Source organism: Rhinolophus sinicus, linkage group LG10, assembly GCF_036562045.2.
Source record: "Rhinolophus sinicus isolate RSC01 linkage group LG10, ASM3656204v1, whole genome shotgun sequence".
NCBI lineage: Eukaryota > Metazoa > Chordata > Mammalia > Chiroptera > Rhinolophidae > Rhinolophus > Rhinolophus sinicus.
Window position 1 is genome coordinate 67,536,264 of NC_133759.1, and position 22,841 is coordinate 67,559,104.

The window sequence follows — 22,841 nt, forward strand, 5'->3', positions numbered from 1 at the left end:
AATTGGTAAACCACAAAATGGAAGAAAACATGGCAAAATTTACACCTGATAAAGGACTTGTAGCAAAGATAAACAAAGAAGTCTTACAACACAAAGATAAATAATCGAATAAGAAACAAATGAATATATATAAATGGTCAATAAGCATGTGAAAAGTACTCAATACCATTAGTCATCAGGAAAATACAAATAAAAAAACCAAATGTGATACAGATACATACCCACCACAATAGCTAAACTTAAATAGAGAGGTAATTGTCATGGCTGCTCGCTTGCAGGTTGTGAAAGCATTCACGAGGTAGGTAGAAATACAGAAGGAAGATTTATTAAAGTAAGAGGAGGGTCAGCTGGGCAGAGCGTCTGCTGGAGACTACTGCCTCGAACCTTTGTTTCTTCTGAAGTTTTATATTTTCTAACCAGAATGTAAATTGCCTCAGCCTGTAATGGAAACTTCCATTGTGTTCTGTTTTGTCCAGTGGGGTGGGGAAAGGTGCAGTTAAACTGGTTATCACAATCTTTGCATATGTTAATGTAAATTTAAGTTGGAGCAAGGAGTGGATCCCATACAGATGTAGAAAACCTCTCCCAAGTCACCGGCCAGGCATGCAAGGCCGAAGTAAACAGAACCATTAAAACTGGTATGCATGGTAAATGTATAGTAAACGGAGTCATTAAGGTTTGGTGGGGAGGGAAGCAAAGAAAAGAAAGAAAAAAACAACTTTCAGAAATGTCCCAAGCTAAATTACATTTGTTAAATTGAATTATACCAGGGTTCCAATCTCAAAATAGAAGATATAGTGCCACCTTACAACTCCCCATCTTATCAGTGATGACAAATGTTAGCAAAGATGTGGAACAACCAAAACTCATAAATTACATGTGGGAGAGTAAAATAATAAAACCACTTTTGTAAAAGGTCTATCAGTTTTCTGTACAACTAAACATATTTACCCTCTGACCTAGTTAATCCACATCTAAAAATTTACTGAAAAGCAAGGAAAATGCATGTCCACAACAACTCATGTAAAAAAAAAATGTTCATAGCAAGTAGCTCACATGACTATTAATAAGAAAATGGATTAACAAATCAGTATATTCATGCAATGGAACAGTGTAATGATGAGTGGGGAAAAGGAAGGGAAGGGACATGCTCAAGAGGGGCTAATTAATGTATTTAGCAATATCTAATCAATTTATTAGCAATATGCAATAGCAAAAGACAAAGGCAATTCAAACGAGGTGCTAATGACAGAAAGTAAAGGTGGTTAAGACTAAACTACATACATTGATAATAATGTCATGCCAAAAGAGTATGCATACATACAAGTTTAAGAGATCCCAACATATGTTTATTATTGATCAAAAATCACTTGGCTAAATACACAAATAACATTAATGAGGAGTATCTAAAAGCAGCAATAAGCTTTATAGGATAGTAACTATTGTAGTAGATGCCAAAAGCTCACCAAACTGTAGGGCAACAACAGTAGAAAGCTCAAGAATCAAAACCTTGCCAGGTCTGCAGCTGAGAAAGCTCAGGTGTCTCCTGATGTTGTAAGCTGCAAGCTGTATACAAGTTTCTAAAATGCTAACAAGTTCTCAAGAAGGCTAACCATGGGGAACAACACTGGAGAGGTCCTCACCAGGTCCATGGCTGGAAGTCAGGGCATCTCCTGGTGTTGTAAGCTGCATGTTGTATACAAATTTCCTAGATGCTAGAATGATGAAGAATCACTAATGACAAAAGATGAAATTACACTGCCAACTGAGGTCTGTCTTATATATTTTTTCAGATGTGCCCTATAGCCAAGCTCCTTGTTCCTGCCTGCCCCTCAGGAAACAGCCAGTTCCAGGAGGGTCCGGCAGTTACTGTGATTAAAATATTGTTTATCCGGCTGAAGGGCCAGTTTATTTGGACAAACAATACCGACTGTTTTCACCTGGAACCTTCAGCCCAAGGCCTTTCAAAGTCTGGCAACACGCCTGTCACATCATTCTGATATAATTTAGTTACTTCTCTACCTCATCTGCTGATGCAGGCAAAATAGACAAAAAAACAACTCAGAGTTAGCCTGGGACAAACCTCACATGCAGTCCTCCACATGCGAGGGAACAAAAAGCTAACCAGTACCTCATGTGCAGTCTCTCACATGAGGGAACAAAGGAACAAAAATGCTAATCAAAAACTAACTGGTATCTCACATGCATTCTCTCACATGAGGAAACCCCACATGTAGTCTCTCATATGGGGGAACAAAAAGCTAACAGACAAAAAAGAACATGAGCCAATGAAGGCAAATTTTCTCCACATCTTCCCTACAAATAGTAAGGAGGAAGAGGAAGGAAGAAAGGAAGGAAGGAGGAATGAAGGAAGGGTAAACAGTCAGTGCTTTCCCACTATATAAGCTGCTCTATAACACTATATTCCTAAATCTCATTCCATGTTTTGATTTGGTTGCTCCTGGTTCAAGAAATGTCTTTTTGTGGTGTGTACAATTAACTTTTACTAATCACAACTTCAGTGTTTTGGTATTACTTTACCTATTTTTGAACTTTGGACAATTATATTGAATTTAAATGTCACATTAAAAGAAAAATGGTAAGGAAATATTAAACTACAGTCATGGTATGCATGGTGAAGTATTTAATATGGAAGTGTCCTACTATCAGTGATTTAATTTGAAATGCTTCAAATAACTAAGATAGATTGATGGATAGAGATAGTCAGAGTGCTCCAAAGAACAGGAACCAACAAGATAAATACATCTATAGCTATTAGTCTATAGCTATTAGGTTGGTGCAAAAGTAATTGCGGTTTTTGCAATTATTTTTACCCTTTAAACTGCAATTACTTTTGCACCAACCTAATACCTGTATATCTATCATCTATCTGCCTGTCTGTAGAGATAGACTAAAGAATTAGCTCACACAACTGTGAAGGTCATATGTGTGAATGCCCTAAAGAGAGCCTGCAGGCTGAAAATTCAGATAAAAGTTGAAGTTGTAGTCTTGAGTCTGAATTCTGCAGGAAAGCACCCTGGAAATTTAGGCATGGCTTCTACGTTGTAGTCTTAGTGTCTGTGTTGCAGTTCCTTCTTTCTCAGGTAACACCAGTCTTTTTCTATTAAGACTTTCAACTGATTAGTTGAGACCGACACACACTATAAAGGGTTATCTACTTTACTCAATCAAAGTCTACTGATTTAAACATTAATCACATGTAAAATTACTTTTATAGCAACATCTAGACTGCTGTTTAACCAAAGAACTAGACACATTAGCCTAGACAAGTGAACACATGAAATTAACCATCACAGTCCACCCCTTGTCTATGAGGCATTCATATACATCTTCTTAAATCATACTAAATATCCAAATCAAGAAAAAAGTCAGGGCAAAATAGGCAAGGGTGGTGAAAAATTACAAATTTGCAGTTATAAGTCCTGGGGATGCAGTATACAGTATGGTGGTAATAGTTAACAGTACTATATCGTATGTTTAAAAGTTTCTAAGAGAGTAAATCTTTAAAGTTTTCATGACAAGAAAAAAATATATACATATATCAACATCATTATGTTCTACACCTAAAACTAATACAACGTTTCTTGTGTAAATTATATCTCAATTTTTTGAATTTTGTCATTTCTTAAATTTAGCTGATTTCTAAAAGACAGGCATATTTCTGACAGGGAGACTTTTCCAGAATTACAAAATTCCAATTATGTTCTCCTTTCAGACAATGTAATCACCACAAAGAAGCACAAAAATCAGTCAAGGGAGTCAAAACTTAGCCAGTGTCCATCTATTGATTGATATTTATGTATGACCAAAAAGTCATTACAAAGGAAAAAAATCATGGATGTTTCATCAGTTACAGCATTTGTGTCCTTATTAGGAGGTTGGCATATCATTTAAAGTTCCTTGGGAATTAAAATAAAAATGAATGGGTTATTTGCCAATATGCCCAAAATGTAAAATCAGACACTATTTGTTCTTCTTTAGCAGAGGCAACTAATTATAGGTTAAACTATCTAATATGCTGTGAACAAAGCTAAGGTACAAATTTACTTGATTTTTACTAATAGTTGAACAAAATTCTATTTGCTATTGGAAAGAAAGACAATGGGCAACTAAACCTGATGGGCAAGAAAGACAATGGGCAATTAAAACTCTTCTTTTAATGGTAGGCTCATCTACTCTCAGAAAAGCCAATATCAAAAACTATTGATTTTTGAACTGCTACTACAAGTAAAATTCGAAATACATGGAAAATCTCAAAAACGTGTTGAAGGTGAAATTGAAGTAAATATCAGGCTAGCAAAGGGTCTCATCATTGGTCTTATATTTTTAAAGTTTATTGAGTGGATGACACTTTAAAACTAAAACAAATAATTAGGAATGAGAATACTGGCATTTGAAATTTGGAGAGCATGGTTGGAATTGGATATTTTAGGTCAAATTTGTAGATGCTTATTGACAAATGCAATTTCCCCACCATCTCTATATCCTCCAACTTTACAAACAAAAAGATGTAGAATACTTTATATCATTATGTCAATTTATATGGCTTCACACAAACCACAGAGATGCCATGTTTAAGAGTTTCCCAAGACAATAGAGTAAAAGGGTATCATTCTAAACTCTGGGCAGAAATGAATGTTTTATGAACTGCTGAGAGCAACTTCCCCAGAGGGCATTGTTCTGTGCCATCTTTGTTACTGAAAGATGAGGTTCTAGTGGGGAAGCACAAGTTCATAATCATGCTCAGCGGTGCAGGAAGAAGGCCTAGTAATGCATGTTGTCCTGAGGAGGGCGTATTCTGTTTCTGACCCTTCTTTAAAGGATCTCACTCTCTTTGTGCAAGAGTCGATGTTCTCATAACCATTGTCATTGGAGTTCACGGAGGGCCTCCGATAGGAGCTGTGACTGATGACAGTGTAGCACACCTCTTCAGAACCACTGCCACTCTCATTTTCCTGCTAAGCACAAAGAAGAAAGAAATCAAGGATCCATAATCATCCATCAAATTTGAACTCAGTGCTGCAACCCTCCTTTCTTCTTTTGTAATGGTGATCTTACACCACAGGTACCCAAAGTCCTTTCTTCAAACCCTGGTGTCTTAAAGACCCCATTTAAGCAACATGAACTATGCTCTAAGTTGCTATTCATTCTGCTTTTATGTCACCTTATATAATAAAAGAGGAAAGAAAGATACTGTTATCCTTCTGAATATCAAGAGGAAAGCAGTTGTACAGTTTAGGTCACACATATTGGGACAGAATATATGCAACAATTAGAACTCAATAAGTAATTAATCAAGTTACATAACTATAAATTTTATAAGATAAAATATAATTAGTAAAATTTAGAGTTTAAATTGCAACAACATGGATGGATCTTGAGATTATTATGCTAAGCAAAATAAGTCAGACAGAAAAAGTAGAGAACCATATAATTTCACTGACACGTGGTGTATAAAACTGAAACCAACAAAGGAGCAAGACAAACAAATGAAGAAACAAAAACTCATAGACACAGACAACAGTTTAGTGGTTACTAGAGGGTAAGGGTGGAGGGGGGTGGTAGATGAGGGTAAAAGGGATCAAATATATGGTGATTAAATAAATTTTCAATTGCATACACCATGAAAGAAAAATTTAAATACTACATAATAATTAAATCAATAAAATGTTTGTGATGTAGTATTAAAAAGAATAAACATTTTTCACATGTTTGTTGATATCCACCAGGTTTGTAAATATAAATGCTAATTCATGAGCATAGGATTGGAAAGAAATGTGGAAAGCTAAAATAAATTGATGTTTTATGGTGGTCAGATTTTAAGTGTGTATTTATTTGATTTCATTTATTTTTGTTATAATAATTGTGAAAATTAAAATAATAGACTTCAGTAAAATTGGGACAAGAAGTTTCCAATCATCTAAATTAAAAAGTTAAAAATATTTTTTAATTTTTATTTCTTTCTATTTATGCATTAAAATTACCAAGATTATGATTCAAAATATGGAAAACATTGATCAATGCATTCAGAAATTGCAAGTAAAGGAAGATCTACAGCTATGTTTATAAAGTCATCTATATTTTGACATTTATCAGACAAATGTAGTATTTTTTATTACCTGATTAGAAGTGGATGAAACTTCTTTACCTAGAGGATAAAAACAAACAAACAAACAAAAATCTAAGAGTTTTAGACCATCACAGTTTGGAGATATATATATATATATATTAACCTGAATCCCAACCTCCAACAAGTATCTCTTGTCAGTTAAGCTGCCCCTCTGGTCTTGGATAATGAGGGTTTTCCTTCCTTGATTGACAGAAGAGACTCTGTTTCATTGCCTTTTCCAGCTCCTGGAGGTTGGCCTCATTCCTTGGATCATGGCTGTTTCTATCTTCAATGCCAGCAACATAACACCAGCAATTGCTGTTGGGATTTTTCACTGTTACATCACTATGATAGTCTCTTGTGCTTCTGTTTTCCACCTTTTAAGGACGTTTGTGTTCCCACTGCGCTCATCTGGGCAATCCAGGATTCTCTCCCCACCTCAAGATCCTTAACTTAGTTATATCTGCAAGTCCCTGTTGTCATTTTTTTTTTTTTACAAAAAAGCACGTTCAAACTTGGATATCATTGGGGTTTTTTATTCTGTCTACCACACATGTGTTCCTTGTTATAAAAAAATACAGGAAAATGTCTAATATTTAGGAGTATACAAATATTAAAGTGAGTATACTAATGTAACCTGTTATCTTTTCTCCAAATCCATGAAATAATACATTGGTGAGCATCACATTGTTTTCTGAAATGCTAATTTAACTTGCTGTTTGTTTTTTGGTAAATCTAGTAGTCCTATTATTATTTGTAGACTGCAATGTCTTCTCTGCCATTCAACCCAATAAGTTTATCTGTAGTCACCTGAATGGAAGAGGCCAGCCTAAGTAACTGCTCCAACAGACCATTATGAAAAGAATGAGGAATGTAAAGACTGGTCTGTGACCTGATTGCTTCTGGAGAACATAAACAGAGGAAATGGTACAATCATGACTTTAAATTTGTGATTCAAGAGCTAAAGCATTGTGCTAATAAATAGATATTGATTTTTCAATGTTATTTTCACAACCACAATCTGAAGTTGTAGCTTTTTTTTTTAATTTTAAGACTGTTGTCCATATGGAGAAACCAAAATTTAAAGAATATAAGTAACTTGTCTCAAAGTTTATATATGATATATGACAAATAACTTGATAAAACCCACAAAGCAGAAATAACACAGACACTGATAATGATGCAATAAATTTAAAACTTATTAAAAATGTAAAACAATGCTTGAAATTAAAAACTGCTTAGATCCAAAAAGAAATAAAAGGCAAAGTAACAGAGTTCCAGTCAACATGGCGGAGAAGAAAAATGCTCTGCTTGCCTCTTCCCATGATCACATCAAAATTACAACTAAACTGCAGAACAACAATCATTGAGAATCACCTAAAGTCTAGCTGAACAGAAGTCCTATAGCTAAGGATGTACAGAAGAAGCCACATAGAGAGTGGTAAGAGTGGCAGACATGGAATGGGCTGTTCCCAAACCCATGTGCGGTGGTCAAAATTTGGAAGGGATATCTTGGCTGTAGACATCCACCCCCTGAGGGGTGAGGGGTCCTACCCCCACACCAGGCTCCCCAGTACAGAATTCCACTGCCAGGGAGAGGAGCCCTCATAACTTCTGGCTATGAAAGCCAACAGAGACTGTGGCTGAGTTAGATGGAGGGTGGCTGGATTCCCACGTGTTTCTTTTAAAGGGCCTATGCATGGACTTACTCACTAGCAGACTTACTCACTCTGAACTCCAGCGCTGAGGCAACAGCTTTAAACGTGTCAGGGATATATGGGGAGGAACTGAGGTGTCTGACTTCAGAGAGGGGGCTAGAGAGGCAGCTTTCTCTCAGATAAAAATGGTAGCAGAAACCATAGATCCTTTTTAGAGCCCTCTCAAAAATTTTTTTTGAGATGCAGGCAGCACCATATCTGAATATGCATCAACCTGGCTAACATATTTCAACCCACCCTGGTGATTACCTGAGACCCTGCCCCACCCAACTTGCAGGCCCACTCAAGCTACTTCCAGTGACTTTTCCATACAATGGCCTGTCTTGTCTCATGCTGCATACTTTCCTAAAAACTCTCAAAGGTTCACAAATATGCAGTGTCTGGTTTTGGCATGCTCTGTACCTCTTGCTAAGCAACCCCAAGCCTGGCTCCAGTAGCAGCTGGACTCAGTTCCCAGCTTAGATTCTCCCAGGCACCTCCAAGCCCAGCACAAGTGGAAGACATCTGCGAATTGCTTTTTGGCTCATACTGAGTGGCCCCAGGAAGGGCACAGGTGGAGGCTAAACTTGGTGTGTGGCAAGCCCCTTGCAGGAAGCACCAGGGCCAGCACTGCCAGTGGCTGGCTTTCAACTGCGGCAGAGCACCACCAAGCCACCTCCACAGACAACATACCCAAAGGGATGAATGGGCAGGCACCAGAGCCCTGCTCTGTAGGGTCAGCAGCTGCACAGCCTCTCCTCTGTAATCATAGCCAGTCCTCACAACCAAACAGCCTGAGGGTCAGTCCTCCTCACTGACCTACAAAGAGCAACCAAGGCTCAACTACAACAGGAGGGCACACACAACCCACACAAGGGACATACCTGTAGCTCCCAGTTCAGTTGACCAGGAAGACTGCACCACTGGGCCCCACAGGGCACCTACTACATAAGTCCACTCTACTAAGATTGGGACATAGCAGTTCCACCTAATACATAGAAACAAACACAGGGAGGCAGCCAAAATAGGGAGACAAAGGAACATGTCCCAAATAAAAGAAGAGAACAAAGCTGCAAAAAATGAGCTAAACAAAATGAAAAAAAGCAATCTACCAGATGCAGAGTTCAAAACACTGGTTATAAGGAAGCACAATGATCTCAGTGAGAACATCAACAAAGAAATAACAAGCATAAACATGGAATCAAAAAAAATAAAAAGAACTAGTTGGAAATGAAGAGTACAATAACTGAAATAAAGAATACATTAGAAGGAATCAACAGTAGATTAGATGAAGCAGAGGGTCAAATCAGCAATTTGGAAGATAAGGTAGCAGAAAACACCCACTCAGACAGCAAAAAGAAAAAAAGAATCCAAAAAAAAATGAGGATAGTTTAAGGGGCCTCTGGGACAACATAAAATGTAACAACATTTGCATCACTGGGGTATCAGAAAGAGAAGACAGGGAGCAAGAGATTGAGAACCTATTTGAAAAAATAGTGACTGAAAATTTCCTTAACTATATGAAGTAAACAGACACTCAAGGCTAGGAAGTACAGAGTCACAAATAAGATGAACCCAAAGAGGCCCACACCAAGACACATCATAAATTAAAATGCCAATTTTGAAGCAAAGAGGGAATCTTAAAAGCAGCAAGAGAAAAGCCGTTAATTACCTTCAAGGGAGTTCCTATAAGACTGTCAGCTGATTTCTCCACAGAAACTTTGCAGGCCAAAAGGGATTGGCAGGAAATATTCAAAGTGATGAAAAGCAAGAACCTACAACCAAGATTACTCTATCCAGCAAAGCTATCATTTAGAATCAAAGAACAGAGAAAGAGCTTCTCAGAAAAGAAAAAGCTAAAGGAGTTCATTACCACCAAACCAGTATTACAAGGAATGTTAGAGGGACTTCTTTGAGAAGAAGAAGAAAAAGATAAAAAAAATATGAATACTAAAATGGCAATAACTACATCTCTATCAACAACTACTTTGAATGTAAATGGATTTAATGCTCTGATCAAAAGACATAGGGTGATTGAATGAATAAGAAAAGAAGACCCTTACATATGCTGCTTACAAGAAATGCACTTCAGATCAAAAGATATGCAGAGACTGAAAGTAAAGAAATGGAAAAAGATATTTCATGAAAATGGAAACAAACAAACAAACAAAAGTTGGGGTAGCAATATTTATACCAGACAAAATAGACTTTAAAACAAAGGCTATCACAAGAGACTAAGAAGGACCCAGTAATCCCACTTCTGGGTATTTATGCAAAGAAACCCAAAACACTACTTTGAAAAGAAATGTGCATACATATGTTTACTGCAGCATTATTTACAATAACCAAGATATGGAGGCAACCTGGGTGTCCCTCAATGGACGAATGGATAAAGAGGAGGTACATATATGCAATGGAATGTTAGCCATAAAAATGGTGAGAACTTGCCATCTGCAACAACCTGGAAGGCCTAGAGGGTATTGTGCTGAGAGGAGTAAGTCAGACAGAGAAAGACAAATGCCATATGATTTCACTTATACGTAGAATCTAAAAAAGAGGATAAATGAACAATCAAACCAGAAACAAGCTCATAGACACAGACACCATTTCTATGTGGAGGGAGAGGATTGGAAAGATTTATAAAGGGGGGAGGAGATTAAGAGTTATAAATTGATAGTTATAAAATAGTCATGGGGATTTAGAGTACAGCATAGGGAATATAGTCAGTAGTATTAAAACAACTATGTGGTGTCAAATGGATACTGGATTCATCAGGGTGATCACCACACATGGTATATAAATGCTTAATCACTATATTGTACACCTACAACTAATATAATATTGTATGTCAACTTTAATTGAAAAAAACATTTAAATGAAACAACAACAACAAGTATTTATGGAAACACGTCCTGTGAATTTCACCAAAACTTGAAAACATGTATGAAATAGCTCTGTTGACCAACTGGGAGCATCATCACTCTAATTCTTTTAACCTGCTCTTGTAACTTGGCCTAAATGTGATGTAAACAAAGAAATAAACTGACAGTAATATAGCCTCCCTAAAGAGATTAGTAAGTTATTTATTTGAATATTGAAAAGACGCAGAGGTGGTGATTTAATCACTTTCCCATTTAATTTCCCTTTTGGACCTGGACAAAAGATGGCTGGGTCTTGGACATTTTTCAAATTTAACTAGATGGCAACTTCATTGTATTTACTGCTGCATGAGGTCTGTTTGTTTGACTAAATTCATACAATGGTAGATATCTAACATGAATTTGATTCTACATGGAGAGAATCCAGCACAGCTACAATAGTGTATCTCAGGGCTTTATCAATTTCTGTCTCTCTGTCAAAATCTCCTTTGCAGGAACATTAACCATTCCATACATCCACAGCATATAATAATGGTCTACTACGTGGAAAACACACGGCTGATAGGTCCTGGTGAATAGGAAAAAGTGGGTACCCTAAGCAACTTTAAACACATAGCATGTCTAAGAAAAACGAAGGTTCCTGCACCCCAGTGAAGTTTCTCAGGGGTTAGTAGTCTGAATTATTTCAGGATAACCTCATCCAAATTAAGTTCCATCTCCTCTTCCTGTAAAAGCAGAACGATATTTGGTGAGTCTCTTAGAATTTAAGTAATCCACATATCAGTTGGAGTTGGGCTCAGGAACAGAGACACTCTGCTGTGCTAAAGGATTAATAAAACATAAAATTTGATTCTATAAAAATATTAATGAATTCTGGTAAAACTGACTAATCAAATAATAGGTGGAAAGCACATGAACTCTCTCTCTCTCTCTCTCTCTCTCTCTCTCTCTCACACACACACACACACACCATACATACACACACACGCACACGCACACAGAAGTAATGTCAGAAATGAGCAAGAAGGCACCACTATAGATCCTACTAACACCAAATATCTATAAGAATAGTATTTTGTTTTGTTTTGTGTTGTTTTTAGATTCCACATTGTGGGGCCAAACCCCAGAAAGCAGTTTCCAGGCTCTCGGCCTCACATAGACAGGTGCTGGCTCAGGTAGTAAATGGCTATCAACTGTGATTGGATGGCCATCAGCTGTGGCTAGTTGGCCGTCAGCTGTAACCAGTGAGCCATTGGCCACTAATATAACTGCTGTGGCTATGCTAACAGAAAGAGAGAAAATGGGGGCTAGCAAGAAGATGGTGGCTGAGCCCTGTGATGCCCTGGCTGTGCCCAGGAAGTCGGGCTGTTCCCAGAGAGAGTGGCAGTGCCCTGAGAAATCCTAGCTGTGCCCGGGGAAACTAGTGGTACCCTAAGAAGTCCAGGAAGTCTGGCCGTGCCCAGAAGTACTGGTGGTGCCCTGAGAAACCCTGGCTGTGTCTGGGAAGACAGGTGGTACCCTAAGAAGCCCAGGAAGTCTGGTTGTGCCCAGAAGTACTGGTGGTGCCCTGAGAAACCCTGGCTGTGCCCAGAGAGCCTGGCTATGTCCAGGATATTGCATTCACTTCCAGGCTCCTCGCACAGGTCCTCTCGTGGAAGACGCTTGTCGCGCAGATTGTGAGGTGAGAGCCTGTAGGGGTGGAGTGTGGGGCCAAACCCCAAAAAGCAGTTTCCAGGCTCTCGGCCTCAAATAGACAGGTGCTGGCTCAGGTAGTAAATGGCCATCAACTGTGATTGCATGGCCATCAGCTGTGGCTAGTTGGCCGTCAGCTGTAACCAGTGAGCCAATGGCCACTAATATAACTGCTGTGGCTATGCTAGCAGAAGGAGAAGAGAAAGAGAAAATGGGGGCTAGCAAGAAGATGGTGGCTGAGCCTGCAAGCGGAGCAATGAGGGTTGAGAATTGTATGGCTCCTGTTTCCTGTTTCTCCAACCCAGCCACCAGCGAGAATATAGTGGTATGACTCCCCTACCTATGGCTCCGTGGGTGTTCCTTTTTGGCCTCACCATATCCTGCGTTCTTGTGTGGGGAGTGGGAGCAGAGACCCCGCAGGCCTCCCCGCATGACAAATGGCGCAGTGAGCAGGGTCTCCCGCATGACACACATATAAATGAAACCATATGGTATTTGTCTTTCTCTGCCTGGCTTATTTCACTTAGCATAGTACTCTCTAGGATCTAAACAAAACAAACAAACAAAAACCAAAATAGACTAATACCGTGTTTCCCCCAAAATAAGACCTAGCTGGACAATCAACTCTAATTCGTCTTTTGGAGCAAAAATTAATATAAGACCCGGTCTTATTTTACTATAAGACCAGGTCTATAATATAATAATATAACATGATATAATATAATACCAGGTCTTATATTAATTTTTGCTCCAAAAACTGCATTAGAGCTGATTGTACAGCTACGTCTTATTTTCGGGGAAACATGGTAGAAACAGACCAAAGGAATGGTTACCAGAACTGAGGGGATGGGGAGATGGGTGAAAAGGGGAAGGGTAATATAGTCAATAATATTGTGATGAGATTGCACGGTGACAGATGATTACTAGAATTAGTGAGGTGGTAACATTATAAAGTATAAAAATGTCAAAGCATTAAATTATAAACCTGAAATTAATAAAATCAACATAAGATTACATTCAACTACACTTAAATAAAAATAAATAACAGTGAATTTTACCAAACATTCAAAGAAGAATTAATACCTATCCTTCTTAACTATTCCAAAACATGCTTCTGGACTCATTTTACTGGGTCAGCATTTCCCTGACACCAAAACCAGACAAAGATCTTAAAGAAAAAAGGAAGGAAGGAAGGAAGGAAGGAAGGAAGGAAGGAAGGAAGGAAGGAAGGAAGGAAGGAAGGAAGGAAGGAAGGGAAAGAAAGAAAGAGAAAGAGAGAGAGAAAGAGAGAAAGAAAGGGGGAAGGGAAGGGAAGGGAAGGGAAGGGAAGGGAAGGGAAGGGAAGGGAAGGGAAGGGAAGGGAAGGAAATTACAGGCTAATATCCCTGATGAACACTGATGCAAAAATCCTCAACAGAATATTATCAAACCAAATTCAGCAATACATTAAAAAGATCATACATCATAATTAAGTGGGATTTCTTCCAAGAATGCAAGTTTGGTTCAATATCCTCAAATCAATTAATGTGATACACCACATAAAAAAAAAAGAAGGATAAAAATCACATGATCAGGACGTCATAGGAATGGTGGCAGCGAGGTGGTCTTCTTCAGTTCTCCAGAACTTAACCTCAAATTGAACATCTATGACCCATCAAAGGACTCTCTGCTAATCACACAGAACAACTAAGAGACTCGTAGGAGGATTACTTGAAGATGGGCAAACTAGGCGAGCAGGGGAAGAGGGAAGGGAGCAGAGTGGAGATGCAGCCTGCATCTGCGGCTGCGGAGATGCAGGGGGTCCCAGGACAGAGACCACAAGAGTCAGGAAGTGGGCTCTTTCCCTGCGTCCCACAGCTGTTCTCTCCCGCCGAGAGCAATGGTATCCAGCCTTGGAGGCAGTAACCTCAGCTGAGACCTTCAGCCGGGCCCTAGGTCAGAAAGGATGTAAATACCATACATGGGCCCCTCCCCCCACTCTCCCAATCCTACCCCTACCCTTCCAGAGACTCAAGCTGGCCCCTGAACTGAGGAGTGGTGTCAGATTACAGAGGAGACGTAGTGCTCAGGATCTGGGAAGATGCAGCTTGCAGCTCTGACCCAGGGAAGAGGCTGGGTACAGTGTGACACTGCTGGGCTGGGAGAGAGAAGACTCCTCCATCCCCAAGCCCCACCTTTCTGACCTGCCTAAGGCAGGGCAATTATAACCGCAGAGACACTCCCAGGGGTCAGCAGCAGGCCACAGACTCAGCTTCAGGCTTTCAGCAGCTCAGAAATCTCCCCCCGCACACACAAACACACACACACACACACACACACACACACACACACACAGAAGAAGTGGTCTAAGACTCAGGAGACCTGGGCACAGGGCTGGTGTGTTACTCTCAGTGCGCATATGTACAGGCAAGAGCAGAAACTGCACTGACTTTGTAAAAACTACCATCCAGACCCTTCAGCCCCGCTCATCTAGAATTGCAATCCCAGGGTCACTCTGGGCACCAGGTGACCGCCTCTGCCTGCACAAGACGCAGAGGACTCTTTGGTACAGCAGAGGACAACCTGGAGATTACTTGGTGGGCTTAAGCCAAGACGGGCGATGCTTTGTTTTGTTTTGTTTTTTTATTTTTGATATCTTTGCCTGTGTTGAGTGTGAGTTATCAGCTGTTTTTACATGTGAGTGTATTTGGTTTTTCTTTGTTATTGTTGTTGTTCTTGTTGTACTTGGTGATTTGCTTTGTTCTGAAATTGTCCTATACCAGGGCCCAGCTCAAGAGGCACAAGATTCAACATACCCAGAGGCCAACTTCAGACCAAAGCAGAGTATTACCGGGTTTGACCTACAAGTGACACACCCAAAGGGAATTCTCTACGGGCACAGAGCTCATAGGGGCCAATCCTCATTTGAGCAGTCAACCCTCACGCAGCAGAACATCCACTGTGGGCAGAGCCAAGTCTCACAACTAGTCATCCTAGGAGTCAATCCCACCTACTGACAAACCGAAAGCAATTAAAGATCAACTTTAATAGGACAATATACACAACACAAGGGTCACCTTTGGAGCACACGCACAGGAGACTAGAGAAGTAGCGTAGGTCAAATATAAAGGACACATACCACATAAGATAACCCAGCAAAAACCAAGAACCCTAGAGGATCTACCTAATACCTCGAAACAAACACAAAGAGTCAACCAGAATGGGGAACAAAGAAACATGTCACAAATAAAAGAACAGAAGAAACCTCCAGAATTGGAACCAAATGAAATAGAGGTAACCAACCTATCAGAGACAGAGTTCAGAACACCGATGATAAGAATGTTTAAGGAGCTTAGAGACGACATAAAGAAGGATAGAGAAATCATAACGAACAACCAGTTAGAACTAAAGAATACAATAACTGAAATAAAGAATACACTTGAAGGAATTATCAGCAGGTTAGATGAGGCAGAGGATCGAATCAGCGACTTAGAAGACAAGTTAGCAGAGATCACCCAAACGGAAGAACAAAAAGAAAAAAGAATGAAAAACAATGAAGATGGTTTAAGAGACCTCTGGGATAACATCAAGCACAACAACATGCGCATCAGAGGAATACCAGAAGGTGAAGAGAGGGAGCAAGGGATCAAGAACATATTTGAAGTAATAATGTCCGAAAACTTCCCAAACCTGGTGAAGGAAACCAACATACAAGCCCAGGAAGTGCTGAGTGTTCCAACCAGGATAAATCCAAACAGGTCCACACCAAGACACATTATAGTTAAAATGGCGAAGGTTAAAGACAAAGAGAGAATCCTAAAAGCAGCAAGAAAAAGACAGTGGATTACATACAAGGGAACTCCTATAAGACCATCAAATGACTTTTCTACAAAAAATTTGCAGGCCAAGAGGGAGTGGCATGAGGTACTCAAAGTGTTGGAAAACAAAGACCTATAACCTAGATGGCTTTATCCAGCAAGACTATCATTTAAAATTGAAGGAGAGATAAAGAGCTTCCCAGAAAAGAATAAGCGAAAAGAATTTATTACCACCAAGAGAGCATTGCAGGAAATATTAAAAGGGCTTCTGTAAGCAGAAGAAAGATGAAAACAATATAACTACAAATAAAAAAATGGCAATAGCTCTGTACCTATCAATAATCACTTTAAATGTAAAAGGATTAAATGCTCCAATCAAAAGACATAGGGTGGCTGAGTGGATAAGAAAATTGAAATCATACCAATTGTCTCCTCTGACCACAATCTGGAAGAAATGGACAATTTCCTAGAAACATACAACCTTCCAAGGCTAACTCAAGAAAAAACGGAAAACCTGAATAGACAGATTACCACCAGGGAAACTGAATCAGTAATCGACAAGCTCCCAACAAACAAAAGCCCTGGAACAGATGGCATTACAGGTGAATTGTAAAAAACATTCAAAAAAGAATTATCACCTATTCTCAAACTACTCCAAAAATCCAGAAGGAGGGAAGGCTCCCAAACACTTTTTATGAGGCCACTATCACCCTGATCCCAAAATCAGACAAAGACATTACAAAAAAAGAAAACTACAAGCCGATATTGCTAATGAACATAGATGCAAAAATCTTCAACAAAATATTAGTGAACAGAATTCAGCAATACATTACAAAGATCATACAGCATGATCAAGTGGGATTAATTCTTGGTATGCAAGGTTGGTTCAACATCCCCAAATCAATTAATGTGATATACCACATTAACAAAATGAAAAATAAAAAGCATATGATCATATCAATAAATGCAGAAAAAGCATTTGAAAAAATCCAGCAGCCATTTACGATAAAAACTCTTAAGAAAGTGGGAATAGAGGGATCATATCTCAACATAATAAAGGCCATATATGATAAACCCACAGCTAACATCATACTCAATGGGGAAAAGCTAAACCCATTCCCCTTAAGATCAGGAACAAGGCAAGGTTACCCACTTTCTCCACTTCTATTCAACACAGTTCTGGAAGTTCTAGCCACAGCAATCAGACAAGAAAAAGAAATAAAGGGCATCCAAATTGGAAGGGAAAAAGTAAAACTGTCATTATATGCAGATGACATACTATCTAGAGAGAACCCTAAAGACTACACCAAAAAACTATTATGACTCATAAATGAAATCAGTAAAGTAACAGGATACAAAATTACTATTCAGGTATTAGTTCTATTTTTTATACACTAATAATGAACTATCAGAAAGAAAAATTAAGAAATAATCCCATTTACAATTGCACCAAAAAGAATAAAATACCTAGGACTAAATTTATCAAGGAAGTGAAGACCTGTACTCAGAAAACCATAAAACAATAAAGAAAGAAATTGAAGAAGATAAAAATAAATGGAAGTATGTACCTTGCTCACGGTTAGGAAAATTAACATTAAAATGTCCATACCCAAAGCAATACACAGACTCACAGCAATCCCTATCAAAATATCAATGGCATTTTTATTTAATTTATTGGGGTGAAAATTGTTAGTGAAATTACATAGATTTCAGGTGTACAATTCTGTATTACATCATCTATAAATTCCATTGTGTGTTCACCACCCAGAGTCAGTACTCCTTCCATCACCATATATTTGATCCCCCTTTACCCTCATCTCCCACCCCCCCCCCTTACCCGCTGGTAACCACTAAACTATTGTCTGTGTCTATGAGTTTTTGTTTCTCTGTATGTCTTGTTCTTTTGTTGTTTTTGGTTTATATACCACATATCAGTGAAATCATATGGTTCTCTGCTGTTTCTGTCTGACTTATTTTGCTTAGCATCAGACTCTCAAGATCCATCCATGTTGTCACAAATGTTCCTATATCATCTTTTCTTACCGCTGAATAGTATTCCATTGTGTATATATACCACAACTTCTTTATCCATTCATCTATCCAAGGACATTTTGGTTGTTTCCATGTCTTGGCCACCATAAACAAAGCTGCAATGAACATTGGAGCACACGTGTCTTTATGTATAAATGTTTTCAGATTTTTTGGGTAGATACCCAGGAGAGGGATTGGTGGGTCATACGGTCATTCTATTGGTAGTTTTTTGAGGAACCTCCACACTGCCTTCCATAACAGCTGCACCAGTCTGCATTCCCACCAACAGTGTATGAGGGTTCCTTTTTCTCCACAGCCTCTCCAACACTTGTTACTATTTGTCTTGTTGATGACAGACATTCTGACTGGGGTGAGGTGATATCTCATTGTGGTTTTGATTTGCATTTCTCTGATGATTAGTGATGTTGAGCATTTTTTCATATGTCTATTTGCCATTTGTATGTCCTCTTTGGAGAAATGTCTCTCCAGGTCCTCTGCCCATTTTTCAATTGGGTTGTTTGTTTTTTTGTTGTTGAGTTGCATGAGTTCCTTGTATATTTTGGGTATTAGTCCCTTATCGGAGGCACTGTTTGCAAAAATCTTCTCCCATTCAGTTGGTTGCCTCTTTATTTTGTCGATGGTTTCTTTTGCTGTGCAGAAGCTTTTAAGTTTCATATAGTCCCATTCGTTTATTTTAGCTTTTACTTCCATTGCCTGTGGAGTCAAATTCATAAAATGCTCTTTGAACCCAAGGTCCATAAGTTTAGTACCTATGTTTCCTTCCATGCAATTTATTCTGTCAGGTCTTATGCTTAAGTCTTTGATCCATTTTGAATTAATTTTGGTACATGGTGACAGATAGCAGTCCAGTTTCATTCTTTTGCACGTGGCTATCCATTTCTCCCAGCACCATTTATTGAAGAGGCTGTCTTTCCTCCATTGTATGTTTTTAGCTTCTTTGTCAAAAATTATCTGTCCATATATATGCGGTTTTATTTCTGGGTTCTCAATTCTTTTTCATTGGTCTGTGTGTCTGTTTTTCTGCCAATACCATGCTGTTTTGATTATTGTAGCCCTGTAGTACAAGCTAAAGTCAGGGAGCGTGATACCTCCAGTATTGTTCTTTTTTCTTAAGATTGCTTTGGCTATTCAGGGTCTTTTGTGGTTCCAAACAAATCTGATGATTTTTTGTTCTATTTCCTTAAAAAATGCCATTGGGATTTTGATGGGGATTGCATTAAATCTGTATATTGCTTTGGGTAATATGGCCATTTTAACTATGTTGATTCTTCCAATCCGTGAGCATGGAATGTCTTTCCATTTCTTTGTGTCTTCTTCAATTTCTTTCAAAAATGTCTTATAGTTTTCAGCATATACATCCTTCATATCCTTGGTTAAGTTTATTCCTAGGTATTTTATTCTTTTGGCTTCAATTGCAAAAGGAATTGTTTTTTGTATTTCTTTTTCTGAGATTTCATTGTTAGTATATAGGAATGCAATGGACTTTTGCACGTTGATTTTGTAGCCAGCAACTTTACTGTATTCATTGATTGTTTCTAATAGCTTTTTGGTGGTGTCTTTAGGGTTTTCTATATATAGAATTATGTCATCTGCAAAGAGTGATAATTTAACTTCTTCATTCCCAATTTGGATGCCTTTTATTTCTTTCTCTTGCCTGATTGCTATGGCGAGGACTTCCAACACTATGTTGAAAAGCAGAAGTGATAGAGGACAGCTCTGTCGTGTTCCTGAATATAGAGCAAAGGGCTTCAGTTTTTCACCATTGGTTATGAGATTAGCTGAGGGCTTGTCATATATGGCCTTTATTAGGTTAAGGTATTTTCCTTCTATACCTATTTTATTAAGTGTTTCAATCGTAAATGGATGTTGTATCTTGTCAAATGCTTTTTCTGCATCAATTGATATAATCATAGTATTTTTGTCCTCTATTTTGTTTATGTGGTGTATCACATTGATGGATTTGCATATGTTGAACCATCCTTGTGCCCCTGGGATGCACCCCACTTGGTCATAATGAATAATCTTTTTTAATGAATTGTTGTATTCGATTTGCTAGCATTTTGTTTAAGAGTTTTGCATCTGTATTCATCAGAGATATTGGTCTGTAGTTTTCTTTTTTTGTATTGTCCTTACCAGGTATTGGTATCAAGGCAATACTGGCCTCATAAAATGAGTTAGGGAGTACTGTCTCTTCTTCAATTTTTTGGAATAGTTTGAGCAGGATTGGTATTAGATCCTCTTTGAAGGTTTGGTAGAATTCACTAGTGAAGCTATCTGCTCCCAGACTTTGGCTTTTGGGAAGGTTTTGGATGACTGATTCAATTTCATTACTGGTGATCGGTCTATTTAGATTTTCCAGTTCTTCAGGTTCAGCCTTGGAAGGCTATATGTTTCTAAGAACTTGTCCATTTCTTCTAGGTTATTGAATTTGGTGGCATATAGTCCTTCATAGTATTTGTGGATGATCCTTTGTATTTCGGTGGTGTCCGTGATAACTTTGTATTTCGGTGGTGTCCGTGAAACTTTTTTGTTTCTGATTTTGTTAATTAGTGTCTTCTCTCTTTTTATCTTAGTGAGTCTAGCCAAGGGTTTGTCAATTTTGTTAATCTTTTCAAAGAACCAGCTCTTTGTCACATTAATTTTTTCTATTGTCTTTTTGTTCTCTATTTCATTTAGTTCTGCTCTGATTTTTGTTATTTCCTTTCTTCTGCTGATCTTGGGTTTCACTTGTTCTTCTTTTTCTAGTTCGTTAAGGTGTAACATGGGGTTATTTATTTGGGATTTTTCTTGTTTCTTGAGCTAGGCCTGTAATGAGATAAATTTCCCTCTTAAAACTGCTTTCGCTGCCTCCAAAAAATTTTGGTAGAATGTATTTTCATTGTCATTTGTTTCTATGTAGCTTTTGATCTCTCCTCTAATTTCTTCTTTGTATGTTGTTTAATCTCCATGTATTTGTGTTTTTTCCCTCTTTCTTTTTGCAGTTAATATCCAATTTCAAAGCCTTGTGATCAGAGAATATGCTTGGTATGATTTCAATCTTCTTAAATTTGCTGAGGCTTATTCTATGTCCCAATATATGGTCTATCCTTGAGAATGTTCCATGTACACTAGAAAGAATGTATAGTCTGATGTTTTATATAAAGTGCTCTATAAATGTCAATTATGTTCATTTCATCTAATGTGTCATTTAGGGCTGCTATTTCATTATTTATTTTCTCTTTGGATGATCTATCCATAGCTGTCAATGAGGTATTTAAGTCCCCTAGTATAATTGTGTTTTGGTCAATTTCTCCCTTTAGTTCTGTTAGTCGTTGCTTCGTATATTTCATTGCTCCCTGAATGGGGACATAAATATTGATGACTGTTTTGTCTTCTTGTTGTATAGTCCCCTTTACCATTATGGAATGTCCATCTTTGTCTCTTGTTATCTTTTTCACCCTGAAGTCTTTTTCATCTGATATCATTATGGCTACACCTGATTTTCTCTGGGTACCATTTGCTTGGAGTGTCAATTTCCACCCTTTCACTTTGAGCTAATGCTTGTCCTTGTAACTGAGATGTGTCTCTTGGAGACAACATACGGTTGGGTTTAGTTTTTTTATCCATCTGCTACTCTTTGCCTTTTTATTGGTGAGTTCAGTCCATTTACATTTAGGGTGATTATTGATATGTGAGGATTTCCTGTCATTCTATCTTTAGTTTTCTGGTAAGATTGTGTCTCCATTGTTTCTTTGCCTTTTTGATGTTGTCTATTATTTCTGTGTGGTGCTATTCTATAATGTTTCCCTCTGTTTCTTATTTTATTACAGTATATATTTCAGTTCTGTATTTTTTTTTTTTTGAGTGGTTACCCTTAAGTATATGTAGAAGAAAGTTTGATATTTAGAGTATTCCATTTTCTTCAGCACGCTTATTTTCTCCATTCCCATATTCCAGTTCAGGCCTTTACTCTCCCCCTTTTTATGTTTCGGTTGCCACAAATTTCCCTGTTGATGGTGGTCGAATAGCCTCCCTTATTATTTCTTGTAGTGCAGGTTGTGTATTAGAAAATTCCTTCGGCTTCTGTATGTCTGGAAAGGTCTTTATTCCTCCTTCATATCTAAAGGATATCTTAGCTGGACATATTATTCTTGGCTCATAATTTCTCTCTTTCAATGGTTTGAATATTTGGTTCAACTCCCTGCTGGCTTGTAGAGTTTCTCCTGAAAAATCTGATGATAATCTAATGGGCTTTCCTTTGTAGGTTACCGTCTTGTTTTCCCTGGTTGCCTTGAGGATTCTTTCTTTGTCGTTGATTTTAGACAGAGTCAATACAATGTGCCTTGGAGAAGGCCTGTTGGGATTGAGGTAATTAGGTGTTCTATTTGCTTCTTGGATTCGAGGATCCAGTTCTGTCCACAAGTTTGGGAAGTTCTCATCAACAATTTGTTTGAATATATTCTCTGTTCCCTTCTCTTTCTTCTCCTTCTGGTATGCCCATTATTCTTATATTGCTCTTTCTGATGGAGTCAGAAAGTTCTTGTAGAGTTCTTTCATTTCTTTTAAGTCTCAAGTCTCTTTCTTCTTCCATCTGTGTAATTTCCAGGTTTCTATC

General features: G+C 38.2%; 1 protein-coding gene across 1 annotated transcript in view; it reads right to left on the reverse strand.

Annotated features, from left to right (window-relative positions):
* Window positions 1–3,214: 3,214 nt before the first annotated feature.
* The window catches only part of GCSAML (germinal center associated signaling and motility like), a 60,130-nt gene continuing 40,503 nt past the window's right edge, over window positions 3,215–22,841 (reverse strand). The window contains exons 4-5 of the mRNA XM_019719201.2: window positions 6,141–6,169; window positions 3,215–4,979 (exon numbers count right to left, since the gene is read on the reverse strand). Of these exons, the coding sequence (XP_019574760.1) occupies window positions 4,734–4,979; window positions 6,141–6,169 (275 nt within the window). The 3' untranslated portion in view covers window positions 3,215–4,733. The remainder of the gene's footprint in view (window positions 4,980–6,140; window positions 6,170–22,841) is intronic.